General features: G+C 32.1%; 2 protein-coding genes across 11 annotated transcripts in view; one reads left to right on the plus strand and one right to left on the minus strand.

The window, feature by feature from the left end:
* The window catches only part of LOC119829203 (uncharacterized abhydrolase domain-containing protein DDB_G0269086-like), a 42,657-nt gene extending 30,265 nt beyond the window's left edge, over nucleotides 1-12,392 (minus strand). For all 9 annotated transcript variants that reach the window (XM_038351610.1, XM_038351611.1, XM_038351609.1 and 6 more), the window contains exon 1: nucleotides 12,183-12,392. In XM_038351610.1, the coding sequence (XP_038207538.1) occupies nucleotides 12,183-12,228 (46 nt within the window). In that variant the 5' untranslated portion in view covers nucleotides 12,229-12,392. The remainder of the gene's footprint in view (nucleotides 1-12,182) is intronic.
* A 3,296-nt stretch (nucleotides 12,393-15,688) lies between these two features.
* Nucleotides 15,689-22,379, plus strand: part of LOC119828911 — a 43,021-nt gene continuing 36,330 nt past the window's right edge. The window contains exon 1 of one of the 2 annotated variants that reach the window (XM_038351224.1): nucleotides 15,689-16,020. In XM_038351224.1, the coding sequence (XP_038207152.1) occupies nucleotides 15,945-16,020 (76 nt within the window). In that variant the 5' untranslated portion in view covers nucleotides 15,689-15,944. The remainder of the gene's footprint in view (nucleotides 16,021-22,379) is intronic. The other variant, XM_038351225.1, reaches the window with a different exon arrangement.

Consider the following 22,379-nt stretch of genomic DNA (forward strand, 5'->3'; position numbering starts at 1 on the left):
CAGATTCGAAATTCAAATGTAATATTTTTTTATAATTAAGTGTAACAGTATTTATGGCCAGACTAAGTATTTAATTTGCTATTATTTATGTATTTTATGGTACGATACACATAAAGTTCTAATAAACTCATTATTGCTTTCCATTTCCATTGTACACTCAGCTAAGTACCGAAGGACCAGTTTAAAAAATCCATGAGTTGATTTTGGAAATGTCTTTTGTTAATTTTACTTTATTCTTGCAGTCTACAAAATAAATTAAATCATGTATTTGTCTGGAATGAAGTCGAAGAAGAAAATCGAATTTGGTAAAATATAACATACTTAATGAAAATCGACTGAGGAAGACCAAGAACCAGAAACGTGCTTGATGTGCAAGTGCTTGATGGACCAAGAACCAGAAACAAATGCTAAACACGATGAGTCATAAGTTACAAATTACAATAATTTTATGTGTAAGTGTTAAGCTGATGTAGCAATTTAAGCATATACAATTGTCACCGTGCTCTTTAATTTCCTCATGAATATTAAACCAATTAGATAATATTCAAATTGAGGTACATATTACTTTTTATCAAAATAATTAACAAAGTAATATACCTATTCATGCGAACATGTTTCATTTGATGATAACCGGTCATCATAGGTCACCTCTAAAATCAACAAATTCTGCAATAAACAAATTCTACTCTACCCCTTTTATTTTATAACTGAAGTTACAACAACCACTCCACGTTCCTCGTCTATTGACAAACACTAGAAACAATCATTGAAAAGAAGTAAGAATGCGAGTCGAACATGAGTTATAAGAAATCATACAAGGCGTTGTTACATAAGGACTGATATATATGCATTACGAATGCAACGTCTCGAGGGTGGTACAAAACGTTGGAAACCACAAAAGTACTCCATGCAAATGGAAAGAAATGCCAATGGTTCGGATACAGGTGCGTTTAGATTGTCGATCGATCATTTTAGACTGCACTTTGCGTTACACATGTCGTGCTGGACTGCGTGTTTACCGGTTGGTATTCAAATGTCTAATTCATCCTATCCTACTTTCTACTAATATTATAAATCCTACTAGAATATCCTACTATATAATATTATAAATGCGAAAGTTTGTAATGATGTGTGTGTGTGTTATTTGACGCAAAAACTGCTGAACCAATTGCAATGAAATTTGGGATACGGACTTACGCGGGTGAAACCGCGGGGCGCAGCTAGTACTTACTATGTTTATAGCATACGTATTTGAAATAGTGTCAGTCGGAGAACAGATGCAGCTTAAAGACTTCACTGATTTGAAGAGTCTGCTGCACATGGTGATAATGGTGACACATTTTTTGAAATCATTACAAAAACAAATGTTTTCTCTTTTTAATATTCGTATAATATGTTTTAAGCCGACAAATTTTTAATAGAAAAAAAGCAATACAATATTTTAATATTTGATCAGTGATTCAATAGAACCAAGCAATAAACCGTTCGCTCGAATCGCGTTCAGCCAACACATAGCAAAATTGCATTAGGGAGCCGAAATTTACGTTACACGAAGTCGACAACAAAAAAATTATACGCATAAAAATAAACTATACAAGTCATATACAACAGTAATTAATAGCTACCCAAATCGGACCATTTTACTTTCCTCCGCTCTAACGTTGTAACGGATAATTTTGTAAATAATTTTTATTACTCGTTACGAATCGAACTGCATTCGGCGCACGAGTGAAAGTGGTAATAAACTCGAATTATAAATTGAATTTTTATTCAATGATACGAAATGCGAATGGTATACAAATTGTTACTTTTCGAAATTATCTTTGCTCGTTAGGTAACAGGTATTTTAAGGCGGTAGGTATTTTTTACCGTTTCGTTTATTGACGATAAATAAGGCACAAAACGGCATGAAATTAAGTTTGAAATGTATGTAAGAAAAACAAACTTGTTAAATCGAGATTATTATCGATTTTCATTAATTATTTTATGTAAATGACTTATCAGACTTCAAGAATGGCAACTATTTTATAATTGAAATGAATAAATGCAATATAATATAGATAATATATGTACAATTGTAAACATTTCCCTACCTACATTACCCACATTTTCTAATATATGAATTGAATTGAATCCAATGCAGACCTAGACAGGAGCTCTTGCCCTCATTGAAACGATTAAAGCTAATTCTGAGAGAATTCACAATAACATCCTTCAAGATTCTAGACGCTTCGTATTGACATGAACATAATATAGTCAACGAGGGGAAAATCACATATAAATAAATAGTTTTTAAACAAACTTAACTCGGATCTTACTTTTATCATAAACCACTTACTTTACAAGTTATTCTATTTATTTTTATATTCAGTCATTATTGATTTCATCCACACTATCCAATGTATATAAAAACATACATCTCCATATTTATCTACTCATGAATTCAACTTTCCAATACAAAATATACTGTCGCGTGTTTAAGACGCATTCAATTAAACTATCTGAGATGTCTAGCCCGACCCATCATAGTAATTTGGCCCTTAACGACTATGACCTAGTGCGCGTTTAAGGTGATCGCTCAGTAGCAATGAATGGAAAACTTATTCCCTATTGCCAGCGATTTAAAAGTGGTGCTTATACCACGCTGGGGACATTAATAAATCATAACGTAAACCACATGTACGTTGGATAGTCTTAATATATATTCAGGTAATATGTTTGGAATGTACGTAGTTTACATCCGAAAAATATCTATCGGATATACTCTTAAAGAGAAAACCTATCATATTATGGCACGTAATAACGGGCCACTATATAACGTGCCATAATGTATATCCCAGTATAGGTAAACCCAATATATTACGGCATATGTAGGTATGTCAAACGCTAAGGCAGAAATTCCATCTTAGGTTACAAAATCACAAATATCCGTATCAGTTGTAAGAAAACTCGTAATAACGGGAAAGTCATTTCGATATATCTAAATGTTTATTATAACTGACCTATTTTAATCTATCAATTTATTTTAATAGATAATTTCATACTCCACTAACACTAAAATAGCCTGGAATCAAAAGTCAATTTATTGACTCCACGCTTGCAATGTTTTAAACATTTTCTTCCAAGTATTTCCGTGTTTATAAGCAAAGGCGGTATGATTAATGTTAACGTGTATTGATCACCTACGCACGCGGGGGAATGAGAAATGTAGAGGTCGTATTGACATGCCAGAGTAACGTTGGAATATTTTCGAGTGCTACTATACTATGTGCTTGGATTGCCTTGTACGCTTGATATATTGGCAATTTTTTGTATCGTTTATAGGGAACGGAAGCTATCACTTATTGGCGGATTTCGAACATATAGAAACGTCTAGCGTTGTATATAAGAATGAAAAATGTTTCTATATTTAAAAACAGTAGTTTTGACCATTAAGTTTCGAAGACTTTTTATGTTGGTAATTGATTATCACTAAAACCGGTCATTATGCTTACTAATCACAAATGAACGAAAAAGGCACTAAATAGTACCTAACATTTTGATATGCGTATCCGTCTTATGCTAGAAGTTTCTCGACTTATTCCAGATGCGTTAGCAAATTGTTTAAAAACTCTAAACAGTCATTTTAGAATCTTACAAACCAATACAATGAGTGAAGGAATGTGTCGCCATTCATTAAACGTATAAATTATACATCTATTGACTACAAGGTAAACAAACGATGGCTCACAAAAGTGGTATTTCTGAGCCTATTGATCTTACAGTCTCGTCTTGCGTCTTATAAAACATTTCATCTAGTAAGTATCATTGCATTAAGTATGTAAGATTATGTTGCATTTTTATAATTCAGTGAAAAGTGAAACAAAAAATATTTATAGTTTTTTAGTTATTTACTTAATAGTTATTCACTATAGTAAGAACGATTTTATTGTTCTCCCATGTTATATCGTTCAAATGCATTGTCAGTATAAATTAAACAGCATTTAACGTTAATTGCCTTTCTCTACGAAAAACTAGGGTAGATAGCATCACGAAAGTTTAATTACCCACAACCAACGAAGCCAAATACGCAGGTGGATACCTAGTACTAGTGTATATTTCGCACACTTAAGATCCAGGCTGAGGTCTCATCACACATTTATTGAAACGCCGCTGGAATTCAGGTCAAAGCAAGCAAGCGTGTAAGCGCCTCAGGATCGAGACTCTAAGAGATCTGATATTGACATCAGCTGACACGCGTGCTTGCTTACTTTGTTTAAAATTTAAAGCAATTTATTGATAGATGGTTGGAACGTAATAGATACGCATAAGTACCTACTCCACAGTACAATGTATCTGAAGTTAGCCGATACATAAAATCAGGGCTTATAAATGGTATTTCACAAGCCGAAACTTTACATCGCTACTGAATCGTTTAAGCAAAAAAATTCTGATCGTAAAATGCACAGGGAAAGTTTTAAAAGTTATTTCAAAATCGTTTCCCACCACAAGGCACGGCTTATCGGCCATCACAAACTGGATGATTGGCGATCTTGCGGGCCGCTGCGATCTGTCGTTGAACTGGACAAAAAGTGCACCTGGTCGAAATGGCTAGACATCGCGTCGTCTGAGATACTTCACACTTATAATATTATACACTAAAAAGTTTGTAAGAATGTATCCAGGATAAATGTTTGTTCACTAACACGCAAAACAGCTGATGGAATCTTTATGAAATTTGATACGTTGATAGTTTAGATAAGCGTATAGGCTACGGCTCGTAGGTGCTTTGTAATTTGGTTTGCGCGTTTTTAGTTTAACGGTGGTGAACATCGCATTACTTTCTATTACAGCTTCACGCCTCACGTTTTTATCCTAAGCGAGTTATAGTTATGATAATATCAGAGTTTCAACGGATACGCACTTACATTTCAGATATCTTAATATTATAGTAAGTAAGATAAAAAAATAATAATCTGGAGGTCCAAGACACGGAGTATAAAAGGAAGAATAAAAGTATAAAAATCTACTCCATCCATCCTAAGCACGGACGGTTGTTTTGAAAAACAATATCAACGTATATAATTTTATCGCTATCCGAATAAGACGCAGAATATACAGATAACATGCATCCAAGTCCATAGATATACCAATAACAAGCGATCTGCTTTCACAGATATATTAATTTAAAGGCCATATGAACGATAAACTCATTTATTCCTATCATCAATAGCACATATTTGAATGACTGATGGAATTGCATACAACGTAAAGCTATAACATAATATACAGGATTTTGAAAGGTAACTTGTGCCCTTTAATTGTTTTCGCTTGAAATAATTGATGTTTGTATAAAAAAAAATACTTTATTCATTAGTCTGAGCGTAAATTGAATCCAGTATTAAATATAATCGCAACTGGTCCACCATATGGCCGTGAAAGGTTGTTCGGATGAAGAGTTTACTATCGGAATTACAACGTTTTTTTTTTTAATTATTTATAGTTTTTGCATAAAAAACAGTAACCATTTCTGTAAATTATTTTTTTAAAGTATAATTTGCAGTGGTCTATAGATGTTACGCACCAAAATAATGGTTAGAAATTTTTAATTGGTTGGTCTGTTTGTATGTGCCTCAATTATGTAAAACCACTGGGCAGATTTTGATAAAATTTTAATTGATAGATTAATATATGGTATAACTTACAGTAACATTTTATTCATCATACATGTCTCTTCGAATATCCACGAAGTACGAAACTTTATAACCTACAAGATGGAAGTCGCAAAATCTGCATATATAAAACTCAAAGGTAACTGACTGACTGACATATGATCTATCAACGCACAGCCCAAAATCCTGGAAGGATCGGGATGAAATTTGACATGTAGATAGATTTAATGACGTAGACATCCGCTAAGAAAGAATTTTGATAAATTCTATCCCCATGGGGATATAATGGGGCATAAAAGTTTTTACCATGAAAATTTATAAGGACCGCGTGGGCTACGGACAACAGCTAGTCTAGTATTAAATAAATATCATCGTATTACTCTATGTTTGGTAATGCTAGCCGTATCGAATATTTGATTGAATCTAGTTAAAACTGACCCAAGTACCGACCGATGCCTAAGAATTATTGAGGACAAGAAGATAATACTTATGTAGTGCATCCATAGAGCTACTAAAAGTCTACTTGTTGAATAAATTAAAATCGGAGAATATTGTAGTCGAAAGTAAAACTTTTCGAGGGCAAATTAGTATAGATTTTTAACAGACAAATTTTTAACAGACTATACACGCGCCTCATTCCTTATATATTATATAATAACTTTCGATGTTTCGAATATGACATAATATACTTAAAACATACATATTTACACAAACAGTGATAAAAAACTCAATTCTATGTAGGCATTTTTGTTTTTCTTTATACAAATTGTTATTACATTCAAAACATACGTTTTTGTTAAGCTTTAAGTATACAATGATTACAGTTAAAAATAAATAATAATTAGATTTATGCGCACCCACTTGCATAACCTGGAAATAAAAATGAACAAACATAGATATGGATTGTATTTACCGCAATTAAACCCTACGATACGAATTATTGCCAATTATTTTCCAAGTTAGCGGTTCAGTTGTTGCTGATTGAGTTGGGAGAAAAATGTCAATTTCTTTTCATCACAATAAGGACAATCAGGCTGCCCTACAAACAATATTAACTTCTTAAAAGAGTCGAAGATAACTGTAAACATTTCAAGGCAAGCCGGTCGTCGATTCAAGTTATTTATTTTAGAGTCTGACGCAATTTAATATAAGATAATCCGTGGGTACACATCAATATGCAGAGCCTAGCGTTTCCCCATCCGACCAAGTTTCCGAGACACCTAATTGACACCTACACAAACCGTCACCTCTATCTCAACGTAATAAGGATCAAATTATACAAAAACTAACAGACATGCTAATTAAATTCCGACTCTGAACACCTGCGATAGAGCTTGCTTTAGCAAATCGCACGCCCAGTTGATTGAACCCACGGCAAGGTCACATTACCTCACAAGAAATTGTCATTTTCATAAAGTTAATGCTTTATTATTGGTCATCGTACTAAAAACGAGATTTGCATTGTCCAGACACTATATAGCTATCACAAAAATATAAAATAAAACTCATTTTGCACATTTTTAAACACAAATTTAATCCCAGACGAATACCATTCAAGTCCCTCCTGTTCCGAGCTAATTTAACTGTTCATTTCATTTCAGAAAACGAAATAAAACCAATGTACATAAAGTATAATCTGATATATAAACAAATCCATACAATAGCAATAACACTATAAATTCCAAATTACTATATCAAAGGAATGCTAACTCGGAGCTCGAAAGTGAATATATAATATCGCTCTTGATAACGGTTCAAGGTCACATCTTAAGATGGAAATAGAATACGTACAAAAGGCCAAGCTGAGGCTTTTTCTAGTCTTTATCAGGCTTATGCATTTACGGGATAAATTTTATATCACGAAAGTTTATGTACGCTTTTACGGTTTACACAAATTATTCAATCGATTATTTGTTGAGTATCATGACTGTCATTATGATTAATACAAATGTGCTGAAGATCTGTATGACGTGTTTGACGTGTGTCTCACAATAGTTAAGTAACTTTAACATAACCACTAATATCCACAGCGAGATGTTACCCGACTTTATTCAAAAAAAAAAAGGAGAAAGAATAGAAGCCCCGTTTCTATAAAAAAATCACCCAATTTCAAATATTTTACGCGTGATTTCAGAACGTCGGTAACACGCACGTAACAATATATTCAACATCAATCGATGCAGTCAGCAGTACACAAAGGTCAACGCGCCGCTATATAAGGACCAGCCAAGAAATCTCAAGTACGTAGGCTTCATCTACGATGCAAAGATAAATAATGACTCTATTCCCAATGCATGCCCTTGTCTTTGATTTTGTACTAGCTGTAGCCGGCGGCTTCGCTCGCGTGGTACCCGGACACAAAGTAGCCTTTGTGCTAATCTATCTAGGTATATCAGTTTACAATCTATATCTGCGAGAAATTTCATACAGACACGGTAAAGATTTTCGCGTGAAAGAGCCCATCTTATATAACAATTTTATGTACAAATTTTCGCATTTATAATATTAGCAGGATAACATTAGGCCGCGGCTTTACTCGCATCATATTTGGAATTCGAAAAGTGTAGTGTGCTTAGACAGAATAAAATCTATCTGAATGAAAATTTTCAATTACAAAATTTTCATTAACATCCCTTCAAGGAAATGTCACACAATAAAACATCGATGGTGGTGATAACAACACTTTTTTCTGTACCAAAATTATAAATTGCTTCAAAGAAATTGAATTCACGAGTTTAATTTCGAATCGCCACTAAATAAATATGTTTAGTCACAGTTATAAATTATGCATACAGTGTCAATACGACTTGGAAAGTAAGAAATTGTGCAGTGTTTAGTTAAGATTTCTACTCTATTGAGAAATGGTTGTTTGAGACTGTGACATTTTTTGCGGGCGCTCTGAATGAAAATAATGCGGTGATATCAACGCGGCGGTAGCTTTGACTCGATTTATTAAGATTTTTAGAAATAAAAATTGAATAACGAATAGAATTACTATCGTAAATTAACTGTATTCAAACATAATCCATACTACTGTATTAATAAAATAAAGCTATATTATATTAATAGAATAAATTGTTTGTTTGTTTGTTTGCTTATTTTAATCTCACGAACTACCAACCCCCTGGACCACATGGATCAATTTCAAAAAATATTTAGTATAAGACCCAGATTTAAGCACATGCTTGACAGAATAAAAACCAGTAAATTGGACCATAACTTACTACTACTACACTGTTGTACCAGGACACAATCACTTATAAAAATAGTTTAAAACTTATTCCTTTACCTATCAAATAAACAACAAAAATTATTAAAATTATATTAAAGTTTCAGAGGAGTTTCGTTACAAATACAATTTTTATTTATAGATCTGAATTGTATTATATTTATACAATAATTAATTAGTTTTACTTATTATTCACTATTAGTGCTAACCAATTGCTCACTATTAACATAACATTTTTGATTGCCACATTACAGTTTAGCGACCTAAAATAATTAGCGATTAACAGCACATCAATTAAATTAATCATTACATGTACACATAAACCAAATATGCAGTACAAATGACTAATAAAGCATTTGCACAGTATGACATGTACACTATAATTACACTAACATTCTCCAAGTGGCAGTCACTATTGACTACTATAGCAAAGATAATAACGAATATGTAAGTATAGAAAGGTTATTTACCATAAAGACTACTTGAACTATTTAATAAGTATATTGAAACTGATTAAGTATTTTAGTTTCATAAAGGATTCTCATTACTTGTTATGTCTCTCATGTTACTGGTAAGGTTAATTCAATAAAACATGGATTTACTTATAGGCAACTGAAAATTTATATTATGTTATTATGAAGTAAGTAAGACTGAAAATAGCAGTATTAATTGTTAACATTTGTTAACAAACAAATTTAAATCAACATGTTGTTTTTATATGTTGCACACTAACAACATGTTGCTGGTAACAGTGTTGCCGAGTTGATAGTGCATGTTGAAGTGTTCTGGCCTGAGTAGCATCAACATTTAAATGTTTAAGCTACCAGCAGCATAGTTGGTCAATTTAAAATATAATACATACATGCATAACATAACATGTATTGTACATTTGGAATTCATAAGTAAGCATGAATGAAAAATTTGTCAATTCCTGAGAACAAAAATTTTGAAATTAGAATCAAGTATTTAAAATCCAACATTATGCCACCTTTTTGTCAGATATTATGATTTTACATAAAATTACCATAAATTAGAGAGCTTCTTTGGCTAAATTAATTTGTACAGCCCACACATTGACTCATAGCTCTAATAAGGTATTTGTGCACGGGTGTGACAAACCTTCAAACATGTATTTAAATATAATAAATTATTTTAATTTTAAATATAATTCAATATTATTGAATGTGGCTTGCCTTGTCTAATATAATCGTCAGACATTTCCAGAAAAGTCTTATGGTTCTATAACAATTATTTCAAAGAAATGACACCTATTCATATGCAGTTTTCTTAAATAAATAGTATAAACTATTCCTAAATGGTCATAAATTCATCTCTAAATAGATAATTTAATGATTAATATCAGTATTTATAAATATACTCTATCTGAAATTATGTGAAAATACTAATAACATAATAAACATGACATGAAATTAGGGTATAAATGAATACTTAATTCACTATTAACTAATGTAAAAATTATTAATCTCAATAGTACCAACAAATCTATTTGTATCTGTATAAATGTTAATTATGTGTAGAATGTAATAAACTTTATCAAATAGCCATGTGTTTTGTTTTTATTTTACACCAATATAGGCCGACTAGACAAATTTTATGTAAAACATGAATGTCAATTACTACAATGAAAATATTTCATAGTAACACTTGAGACCAACTAGAAAGCAAATAAAAATTTGACTATCAAGTTATTGATTATATCAATGGAGCGAACCTATTAAGACTGGGTTATCAATCAAGGTCAAATCAAATCAAATTAATGCATTACTTTCTCAGCAAATATACTGAATGAATGCATTAATCTTATATCAAGATATAAAAATTATGTGTAAGTTTAAACTAGAAACAATCACCACAAACTTATTTAGTAGTTATTGAAATACATGCCAGAATTTCACAACACAACAGTAGCTAAGAATTTCAAGTTTTGGCAAGCAAACAGCTTGCAGCGTTTACATAGCCTATGTTTGTGGCACTTATTAACTTTTACAGTGAACAAGTTGCTATCAAAAACTATCATATAATCATATAATCAGTTCAAAAACTGTTGCTATATGCTATATTATGTTGTATGAAATTCTGACTTTAGACTTTAAGATCAGTGTGTTTATCTATTTATTCATATGAATCTATGAGCAATATGTTAATTCATTATTAACAACTTAAATTGCTCTATTCAATTGGTAAATATTCTGTTATTTATAAGACAGGGTCGAGTGATGTCATACTTTTAGGTATTTAGTTGTGAATATTAATATATGATATGAGATTAAGATATTGAATTTTGCGACTTCAGTCAATAGTAAGATTATTTTGTTTAGCTTAATATAAAGAGTATTGTGTGCTGAAATAAATCTTGCAAATTATCAGTTGCACCAAATTGCATGTCCTTCATTCGTTATCTGGTTTCTTTGCTTAGCCCACAATATAGATAAAAGTTTATGGTCTTCATAATTAATACTTATCATTGAATGTTTAGAAGCAGAATAATTTATAAATCGGTGCAAAATTTCATCTCAACAAATGTTTGAGGATTACTTTTTTTGTGCCTAAATATTACTTTCACTACTTACTTAAATAAATCAATTAGAAAAACCACTCATTTTAGGTATAGATGTATCTAGATAATGAAAAATACATACCTACAGTAAGATAATGATAAATATTGGCGGATTTTCAATTTGCATAAATTTAATATCTATCTTCACCTGTATACATGCATGCACTTGCATGTACATATACATAGTTGATAAAAAACTTGATAAGATAATCTAGAAAGCAAATAAATTTATGTACCTTCGCGAAAATACAGCACACGAATATTCAATTACGTCAGACTATCGTTTGATAATGAAACTTATGACTCAAGACACATCATTCGACAGGAAAATTTACATTGTAATGGCTTGTAAAGGAAATATCTACATGAAAACGACATACAAACTGAATAAAACGGTAACTATGCTAGGAATCCGGTAAAATTGCACTATCGGTAACCAAATATTTGGAGGTCCGGTACCCCCTACGTTCACGGCGCATTCCTGCGCACTTCTCGTCGTCTGGTGGCCGTTTCGCTAATTATAGAACATACCACGACGTCAAAAGACGTCCAAATGCAGATGAAAAACAAAACATCGGCTTGCGTCGGCCACAACCCACTGCGGACGTTCTCGAAAGCTGTGCACGAATTCACTACGTGGGGCCACGACGCGGTTTGGGGTTAGACGGTTTTGATCACATTTCACACTAAAACGGCACATATCGATTTTAAAATCACACAATACCTTTACTTTCAGCTTTTTCCGTAATATCTTTCACGTCATCAACCATCTTGCTCGATGACAGTCACTCACTGTTCACTTTTTTATTCGAACATATTTCGAAAACTCATACTTCGTTCACTATTTTCAGCCAGACGGCCAGCTAGCGATCTATACTACAGCGCTTCGTTCCGTTCACTGCCAACGACGTTTGCACGGCGAGTGGCAAACAAATGTCATTAAATAGAAAATGGCGTCAATAAAAACTTTTATCATCTCCGGTCAACGGTCATATTTATGTACAGTCTTTTTGGTTGTATTAAGTATTATAATTATGATTTTGATCGATTACTAGGAATCGAAAATGTAAGGAATGATGCATGTATTAAAAAAGAGAGCATAAAATAGTTAGTTTTAATAAAAAATGACAACGATGACAGCATATATAAGTCAATGTCACATGTAAGTTATTTACCTGTTTATTTTTTAATTCTACAATTCCGTTGAGAAGCTGTAATAAATAAAATTGTGGCTCATAATGAGTTAGAATAATAGTAATTGTAAATGACCCTTAATAATATAAAAAATATTCCTACTATCTATTACCTGTCAGAGACATCTATTTTTATAATAACTAAACTAAAGTATTCAATTTAGCGCTATCTATTTTTACTAACATTAAGCTTCAACATTTTGTAGTTCCAAGAAGAAAATCAGAAGATGGCGCTTAATTCATTGCCGACACTTCTATTCACATTATTTAATAGGTTTATTTGAGAAGAATACCGATTCGACCCGGCGAAATTTTACCACGTTTGTTATTAATCGACTTCTTTTTCTTATTTTAACCCCTCCGTGAAGTATTACGAATGCATTAAAATTAATATTATCAAAATCAATCCAGCCAGTTTTAGCGACTAACGAAAAAAAAACTTTTTTTTATAAAACTTAACTTTTAAAAAAACTTTTGTTTACTACTAACACAGATAACATAATACTAATACTATACCAATTAATACTACTATTTTTTACTACACATATTTTTAATGATATATACTCACAAACATACAATTGTGAAACAATACAGACAAACATAAATTTCTCTGTGTTATTATTATAATTGTAATTCCAGATATCGATTATTAGGAGGAAATTGTCGATTGTCGATGCTAGTTTGTAGGATATTCTGTTTTTGAACTGTTATATTTTAATTACTGCAGTTCAATACCTGCTGCACTATACTGCCTCCTTGGTACAGTGGTTAAGGCGTGAGCGTAAAACCGAGGGATCGGGTCCTGGGTCCGATTTCCGGTGGGGAAAAAAAACTGTCTCAGTCTGGCTGGACACAAATGGCTGATCACCTACTTATCCATTAAGTAAACCGATCAGTAAAACAGATGACCGAGTAAATCATCTGCACCATACCCCACTACGGGACACGGGACTTCACTTTTTCCATTTGCAGGACTGGAAACTCAACCAAAGATACTTTGATTTCAGTGCAATCAGTATATTAATTTTTCTTCATTAATTTGTTTTCTCCAAAAGCCAGAAGCATCTATATGTTATTATCATTACAATGATAACAAAAACAAAACATAAACCCGACTACTAACATTTAAATGCTTGTAAGTTTTTTTTATAATCTTTCATTTGATACCCATATTCATCATCATCATCATCATACAACGACACCTTATGTTAAGTCTAAATCCATCCAGCGTATTTGGGCAGTACAACGGGCCAAATAAATGGACACATAAATAATATACACTTGAAAAAATATTTATCCTCTTCGGTCAGTGGGATAAAAATTATATGTCTCTCAGAAAGCTTGTAGCTTACTTCCGGTAAAATACTTTTCAAATAAATCCAGGAGTTCTATAGATAACTTCTAACAAAGTCACAAACTCTTGAAATCTAGTAATTCTTTAGGTATATTTAATAATGCAGAGCTACCGCCGAGGGGGTCGCGGACGAATACAACAAGTACCCATGACCCCTCATCAATACGACTTGACGGAACACAGTGGGTTTTAGTCGGTAGGAATCCGACATAACCCGCGGCCTCTTCCCCGAGGGTTGTGAGATTCTATGCAAGATTTCCCCACTAAAAAAAAACAAGGTATATCTAATATACCAATATTAATTAATAGTATCTATTCTTGTAGTACATTACTATGTCGTAGCCAAATAGTTAAATCAGTGGTTTCACTGATGGCCCAGGACCTAAAATCCAAGAATTTTAATTTTGCTAAAATTTCTTTCGAAAAATTGTTAGAATTAACGAAAATCTATTTCTAGTGTTGTAAATGGTAGAGCTCCATTTATATTTCAGGCAGTTAATTAAACGGCGAACTAAGCCAATGCTGTATAAGCTGTTAACTAAGCCATATACAGTACATGTTTTGTTATTTTTCTGTTTTTTAATTGTATATATTGCAATCTATCAACTAGAGAGATATTCAGCAATATGTGGAGTATTTCGTACGGAAGCCGCCCAGTGATTGTCCCGTTTATTCTTGGATCTCTCAGAGAAGGTCTTGACGAATCTTTCTTTTTAGCCTTGGAACAGCTTTTTGAGTGTTCATTAGATTGACTGCAAGTATATTGGGATGGATAGTGATTCGCTTCTTGTACACTTTTATTGTTTCCGAGATTTCTTACGAGACACCTTTGACGACGAGATCGTGATGGAGTCTTACGTAAGTAACATACCAAGGTGCGATTGTTATTATTCTACGAATTTTTGACTGGAATCTCTGTATTATTTCAATAATTGACTTTGCTGCTGTTCCCCAGTGTTGTAGACCATATGTCCCTATGGGTTTTATTATAGATTTAAGAAGCAGTAGTTCATTCTGAAGTGGAACTCGGGATTTTTTATTTATAAGCCAGTACATAGTGCGCAACTGTTGTCCCATAGCTAATCGCTTTATGAGGATATGCTTCTACCAGGTCAGTCATATAAAACATATGTTTAATAAATTTGGAACATATTTAGTATCTAAAAACACAATCACTGACACGGAATATACTATCGCTATATTTCAGGCGAAAGTTTACTTTCTTACACGAATTTAATGACTTATTTCATTCTGCTAAGAGAATGTCGACTTTAAATAAAATTTTGATGTGTTTTGTTGATAATATTTTATGTCCGTCAAGTGCAATCTAAGATCTTTCAGATAGGTGTCTTTATGCCAAAGTAACTTCACATATAATTTATTTTAATTAAATAATGCCTGTAGTTCAAACTCATATATAATGAAATTAAAAATCAAAACATTTAAATTGTTTAATAAAATAGAACACATAATTATTACCACACGTATATACGTCAGAGTTCAATGTTAATTTGTAATTGCCAGTTTTCCAATCTATTTTACCACCAACGAAATTTTATCACGCACATTATTGTGAATGTCTGTACTAACCCGTTCAATTCTATTGCTCACTCATTTATTCGCTTTTCATTATAATTAGATTACTTTTAAATCGGTCGAGTAACAGGTCCGTTTACGATACGCGCACCTGAGTTGCGCTGCCCACTAAAGCAGGCATGCAGTTGACGTTTGACTTTCGAACGGAACTGCTGATGAAAAAAAAAGTTAGCGCGTACGTCTTATTATCATTTCGGCGGGATTTTTGACAGGCCGTCTTTCTCTATTGAATTTTTTTTTGTGATTATTTTTGTGTGTGATAAAAAATGTTGACTAATTATCGTTTTTGATAAAGTCAAAATACTTTCTAGTATCGTAATGAAATAGTTGTGTTAATAAGTGAATGTGCAATTGGATTTTAAAAATGAAGCTCACTCGGTGCTTAATTGGGGCAATAATTTGTCTGTTTGCCATCATAGGTAAGTTAAAATAATAAATACATCTAATATTGGTCAGTTCTTTTAAGATAACTATTTGGATTATTTTTATTGATATAAGTAACAAACATAAACTTGATATAAAATAACTTTTAATCAAATGTCGTCATATCGATAATTGAACTTTAATTTTTTTTGGCTTTCTGTCAAAAGAGGTTTTCCTTGTTAATTCGGTAGCTATACATTATCGTATTTAATTGAATTCAAGTGTAATCACTATGTTTTGAGAGTAAGGTCGCGCATATCCGTATTCACTGTTTACGATTTATTTAAATAAAAATATATTATAATTTTAACATATATGTATATGCGTTTAATTGCTATCTCTTTAGTTTACAACACAGAAGGACGTTGGTTATCACACTGTAAATCTATGAATATAAATAATAGTAAACCTTGCATGAAATTATTAAAAAATATATATGAATTATTATAATTTTAGCATATACAAAGTCATCTCATCATAATATTTGCGATTCATATCCACGTGTTAGCTAAATTCTTTTCAATTTGATATCAATCATTTTTAACCGAAATGTTAAATTGAGAGCAAAAAAATACAACAACTGCAAAAAAATACAAAAAAAAAAAACTCGAAAGAACAATTTTACGTATTTATAATTGTTCTCTGTTTGTCTTCTGTCTGTTTTAAAATTTTATTCTAATTGAATTAAACAGAACACCAACTTGACAGGCGAATACTTAAATATTTGTTTCGTAGTTCTGACTTTTCAACTGACTTCAAAAAAGGGGGAGGTAATTTATATAGAAATTCGACTGTATTTATTGTATTTTTTACCTCAGAACTTTAGACTGGGTGAACTTTTCATGATTCTCTTTTATTTGTAAGCTAGTTAGTGCCTTTGGTGAAGTCCTATTTAAATTTCGTCTAGTTCTAATATTGTAAGGCGTTTTTCTTCTTATGAAAAATAATTTTGTCACAAATAACAATCTATGTCAAGTTTAAAATTCATTGTCCAACCTTGGGAAAAGAATAAAATGTAATCTATCAAACTTATTCTCTTCTGCACAAATAATCTTTACTTTTTGGACAAAAGTCAATCAATGAAACTTATATAAAATACATTCGTTCCATAGGTACGGTCAATAGACATACAAAAACCGGATGTTAATTTATTGTAGATTTACATATTAAATGCTTATATAAGCTCATAAAGCATATCATAGACTTTCCAAAGACGACATATTTCATAAATTAAACATTTTTAAATTATTTGGTTTTCGTATATGGACATTATACTTTCGCGGAGTAGAAAGCTGTCCTATGAGGTGACTAATGAATGGATTCCGGTTGAGTTACCTTTAAAACGTCATCGGATATAGCTTAGGATAATTAATGGCTTAATGACTAAGAATACGAGGTGCTACCACAAAATAGAGAGTAGTTTGTGTTGATACTGGCTTTCTGGGAATTTTAAAAATGTTGTAGTTTCTTTAGGAGCGGATAAATTCTTTATAGAAAACCAGCTACGCCCCGCGGTTTGACCCACGTAAGTCCGTATCCCGTCGGAATATTGGATAAAAAGTTCCCTATATGTTTTTTCAGTTGTCCAGCTGTTTACGTACCAAATTTCACTGCAATCGGTCCAGTAGTTTTTGCGTGAAAGAGCAACAAACACACACACATCCTTACAAACTTTCGCATTTATAATAGTAGGATAGGATAGTAGGATATTAGTAGGATGAATAACTTGGTAAAGATCTGTAAGTTACTAACTTCAGCCTGTGATAGCTTTCAAGTTGCGAGGCAAATCCATAATAGCGATTTTTATTTTATTATTAAACCCGACATCTTTAGTACTTTACACCGAGCATGGTCATGTTCAAAATCTAGGTGGGAATAGTTTATACACCTACCTAAATATAAGAAAATAAGGAACAATTTAAATATAGCATATTAGTACATATATACATGTGTACTGTTGTTGTTATTTATCATATTCTATTAATACATATAATAAATGCGAAAGTTTGTTAGTATGGATGGATGTATGGAAGTTTGTTACTCTCTCACGCGAAAATAGCTTACCGTGTCTATATGATATTTGGTACAAAGAAGTCTAGCAGATAGGCTACTTTTACCCGGGTACCACGCGAATGACGTCCCAGGTTACTCCTAATCCATCATATTATAATTCAACTATATACCTACATATATAGTCCATCATATTATAATTCAACTATAGTTGAATTATAAGTCCTAAAATAATTATAATTGGTACCCGGGTAAAAGTAGCCTATGTGCTAGACTTCTTTGTACCAAATATCACATAAACACGGTATATCAAGTATGCAGCAATCTGTGTTGCCAGCCAGGTGATATCTACTCCGCAACATATTGATTTTATTGTCACAAATATAACCATGAATACTAATAATTTTACTGAAGGCTTAATAAATCAAGAAAACAATTCTTCAATTCAGAACTAAAAACTTTCCAAGTTCCAACCCAAATATGCAATAAATTATCATCAAAACTTGCTAACGATATTCATAACTTTCATCTAAAACGCGTAAAACGATAATAAATAAACCTTAAAGCATCGGTTTTCACTTTTCGTTTGCGCAATCGTGTTTAGTATCTAATTTGAATAATACACGACAGTGCCTATAAGTAATTTGCACCTAGCAAACTGAGATAATAGACAACTCTATAGCTTGTATTTACTAGCTGTTGTATGCGACTTCAGGTGCGTCGGAAGAAAATTTTTAGTTTTATACTTTTACTATCTTTCCGCCTGCGGCTGTGGAATTCGGTTATATCGCGCGACATTGTAAGGAGTATTTTTATCGCATTAAAAGTAATCAAATTTCATCGAAATCGGTTCAGTGCTCTAGGCGTGAAAGCGTAACAGACAGACGGACAGACAGACAGACAGAGCAACATTCGCATTTATAATATTAGTACGCATAATAATTATCTTTTATATTGATATAAAAGTAATATATAAATGCCTGATGGATGATTGTAAAATTCAGATTTAAAAGGTTTTAATTAAAAGTAACTTTGTATTATAATACCCATGGTAATAATTTTTGTAGATATGTACTAGATCTATAAAGTCAAATTGATTACCTCCTTCTATTTTAAGTGGGTCGAAAATGAGATATAGAACAATTAATGCATTAATATTCTCTTTTGTTCTTTGCCACAACCTATTTAGCAGAATTCAAGTATGAGAAGACTTAATTCCAGAAGTTTGAATTACGAAAGATACTAGCTAAATAGATTGCCGTGCCTACACTCGCTTGCATTTCAAGTAATTATGTGATAGTGTATTACGTAAATATTTCTATATTTCTGTTTTAGTACTCTCCAAATGTCTAGCCTAAATCTGTACAAAATTTCATAAAAATTGGCTCACTGGTTACCCATGAAAGCGTAACAGTACAGTCGCTTTCGTATTTATTACGGGGATTTAATAGACGTGATATAAATCCTAATTCCATTCTCATCACCTTCATTGGTCTATAAAAGTGGATGTAAGTAGGTTATCATACATACTGAAATAGAGCCTACTTAAAAAATATATGAGTACACTCTCAAAGTCACTACAAGGCCGTAGTCGGGTAATTTTATATGCGTAAAAAGGTTTTAAGTAAGGTCTTTGAATGAATCATTTGTTCATTGATAGCCTAGTTAGAGATTAGGTCCCTTTTCTTTAAGAATTAAATATGATAATTTTATATAAACACCTATTTACTTTCCTAGTTTCTGATATGTCTGCATGCACGTCCTAAACTATATAAGAATAAAGAAATATTAAAACCTTATAAGGCATTATCGTACTAGAACATTTCTATAATTCCATAATAATATACACTCGATATATAGCTACTTTTACAACAGTATTTATATTATGCCTATTGGTGTATAATTTCAATCAGTACTTTCTCATTATATGACGATAGTATAATATATCAGGAAATATGGAATTCCACGGGCAGTAAACGCTCCGAAACATTCCAGTCGAAATAAACTAAACTCATAAATTAATTAATTTAAAAATTAAATGTAGTATTTTTATCAATACCTAATATGCAATAGGTGAGTAATAAGTATACTCTTTTGATGTGCACTTGATAAAAAATCTGGTTATATCTGGTTTTGAGCTTATACTAAGCTCTGACCACATGCCAATATTTAATTCGTTCATATAATATTCAAAAAGACTTCTTAGTAGCAAAATAGTATTACTCTATATTCAAGGGATCATTCAAATTTTATTGATATATCATTATAATTTTGCGATCTAGGTATCATCATCATCAGCCATATATTGTTCCCACTGCTGGGACACAGGCCTCCTATGAGGGTTCAGGCCATAATCCACCACGCTGGCCAAGTGCGGGTTGGCAGATATCACATGTCGTCGAAGTTTGAATTCTTGGACATGTCGGTTTCCTCACGATGTTTTCCTTCACCGTTTTAAGCAGTGGTGATGTTATCCACATGTGCAGATAAATTGAAAAATCAATTTATTTCATGCACGCTCCGCCCCGGTTTCGAACCTCGACTTATCGATTTTGAAGTCCGAGGTTCTCACCACTGAGCCACCACTGCTTTTTCGATCTAGGTATAACAAGTTTAATTACGTATACAATTTCGGTATCAACTCTTGATATACACATGTGTGTGCACAATTAAACGAATTTCACATGATTATCTGTCTAAACATAATTTCAAATGAATTGAATATAAATTATAAACACACTTACATTACATAACGTAAAAACAAGATTCCACAAGCCAATTTCTTGCCAGAGCTTCGGATTTTTAAATGCTCGCATTCTCGCAATTATCCTTACAGAATTTTCAAGGCGGACCACAAGTAAAAGCCCATAGCCTTCTGCAAATCGCGTGCCGTCATAATATTATATGCTTTAACATGGAATTCAGAAATCGATTCTAGATACAAAGTAGATGGAATAACTCGGTCAGGTCGACACGCCGTTTGAAAACGCGACCTTTTTGGTGTTTTCACGGCCAATAATTTTCGCAGTACAGCCGAGTACTTGCATTCACGGTGGACGTGCCCTGACCGGTTCGTATATGACCTCTATTGACATTGTACTAGAATACCATACAGTTAGAAGGCTGTCAATTTGTTCTAGATGTCAAATATATTGGGTTCAAACTCAAACCTATATTTATACAATAAGATTTAAATTGAAGACTTCTTATAGAAGCACTTTTGAATTATCATTACGTATTTTAACATTTACCACCGGTTCGAAAGGCAGTTTCTACAGAAAAGCGTCGCCCGTCATTACATCCATCAAGAAAACACGACTTAACCCGTAAAGTATTTATAAATACAATCATACCATTCGCATAAGCATACAACCAACTAGTAACGAGCACTATATCAATTTGAAATTAATTAAATAAGTTTTGTCATCTTATTCTAGTTATTCTGATACAGAACGCAGTATCTGAATGCATGTATGCACTTATTAACTTACTCACACTTTACACTTACGCATTTATTAGCTTGGTTATTAGTGACGTAGTCTGTTTCGGGGTGTGGTCGTATGTAAGGCGAAAGCCGGAAGCTGTAGGCAGACTGAAATGTTTTTTAGGTAAAGTTTCTTTACGTTAATTTAATTATAATTAGTTTTTTATTTCAATGCCACTCAAGAACCTTTTGCACTCATGGTAATGAACTTATGAACAACTACGTGAATTAAAAATAAAAGTAAACAATCCAGAATTTTAAATGTCATCGCTATTCATAATTTTCGTACAATTTAGTTTATCTAGACAGTTAATCTATAATAACATGATCTGTGAACATTCTACATGGCTGCAGAACCAGCAACAAACAACAATTATCATATAAACTTTATGTTCATAGATAAATGCGTGTTGTTTTCTTTTATACAAAGATGTTCTTAAATAATAGCAATTACAAATAAAAAGAATTTCTATATTATGTAATGGTTAATGTGAATTTGCACGCTTTTAATAAACGCTTTGTTCGGTGTCTTCCCACAATAAATGAGAGAAAGCTTGATAGATTTCTCAACCGTTGATCAAAGGCAAATATAATTCGTTATAATAATTCGTTGTTATTATTTTTATGAGATTCCCGAAAATAATCTATAAATGTCATATAAGAGTTTATTTTTATATTAATAGTTTCGTTCTTAGTGTTTCCATAGTTATCTCCTAAAGTCGAATTTACCGGATTTATTTACGTCCTCTAGCAAACGTTGGATTAAATGAACTATACAAATCAAATACTAGAAAATTATAATGGAGTTTTGACCTTATAAATGGTTATTTATATTGCCATTAATATAAAAGGGATTGTATA

Source organism: Zerene cesonia, chromosome 9, assembly GCF_012273895.1.
Source record: "Zerene cesonia ecotype Mississippi chromosome 9, Zerene_cesonia_1.1, whole genome shotgun sequence".
Lineage (NCBI taxonomy): Eukaryota > Metazoa > Arthropoda > Insecta > Lepidoptera > Pieridae > Zerene > Zerene cesonia.